A 779-nucleotide genomic window follows, 5' to 3' on the forward strand; every position below is an offset into this window, starting at 1 on the left:
TACTTACTCCAAGCCCGTGGCCGGGGCAGGCGGCCGCCCCAGCCGCCTCTCATGCAGTAGCTTTCGGTTATAGCAGTTTTAGTGCTAGACAAGACTGGGAGGACGTGTTTCCAGTTAGCGAGTGGGCTCTTGGCAGGTCACTTGACTTCTGGCTCGTATTCTGTGTAAGTGGATACAATAAAATTAAAGAGCGAGTATAAACAAAGAAAAGTTTATTTATAAAACGTCCCTGGAAGTTAATTATTCTTCGGGCTGTTACGTAAGTTTTTCAGCTCCAGCTGTAGCTGTCGGATCCGTATGTCCTTCTGCGAGAGCTCGTCTTTCAGCCGCCGGATCTCGTCCTGCTGGCGGAAGAACATCCGAAGGAGCTGGAAGGGAAGGAGGGAGCTGGAGGAACCACGCTGGCCGCTCGCCCCCGGGGCTCGGCTCTCCTGCCGGCCCCCGGAGCTGGGGCCGTTTCCCAACCTGGCCGCTTTGCGACACGACTTTGGCATCTGTGCCACCCGCTCGCTCCCGTGGAGCATTTCACCCCCCAGCTCAGGGATACCCTACGCGTGCAATCGGCAAACTCATCTCCAGCAAAACAAATTCCTTCCGGGACCAAGTGCTGATGCATCCCCAGCGCCTCCGCGTGTTGTTCCCCGCAGGAGGATTTTAATAAAAATAAATTTAGGAGCTTAACGCTGCTCCTTTCGGGTGCTCTGTGGTTAACGGCGAGCGGGATGCTTCAAGGCAGCGGGAAACACCATGCCCAGGCACTTCAGTTTGGGAGTACAAGC

The 779-nt window shown here is 55.2% G+C and overlaps 1 protein-coding gene across 1 annotated transcript in view; it reads right to left on the minus strand.

Annotated features, from left to right (window-relative positions):
* Positions 1–236: 236 nt before the first annotated feature.
* Positions 237–779, minus strand: part of CORO2B (coronin 2B) — a 10,235-nt gene continuing 9,692 nt past the window's right edge. Inside the window, exon 11 of the mRNA XM_009647324.2 lies at positions 237–368. Coding sequence (XP_009645619.1) covers positions 237–368 — 132 coding nt within the window. The remainder of the gene's footprint in view (positions 369–779) is intronic.

Source organism: Egretta garzetta, unplaced genomic scaffold, assembly GCF_000687185.1.
Source record: "Egretta garzetta isolate BGI_Z169 unplaced genomic scaffold, ASM68718v1 scaffold331, whole genome shotgun sequence".
In the NCBI taxonomy this organism is placed as follows: Eukaryota; Metazoa; Chordata; class Aves; order Pelecaniformes; family Ardeidae; genus Egretta; species Egretta garzetta.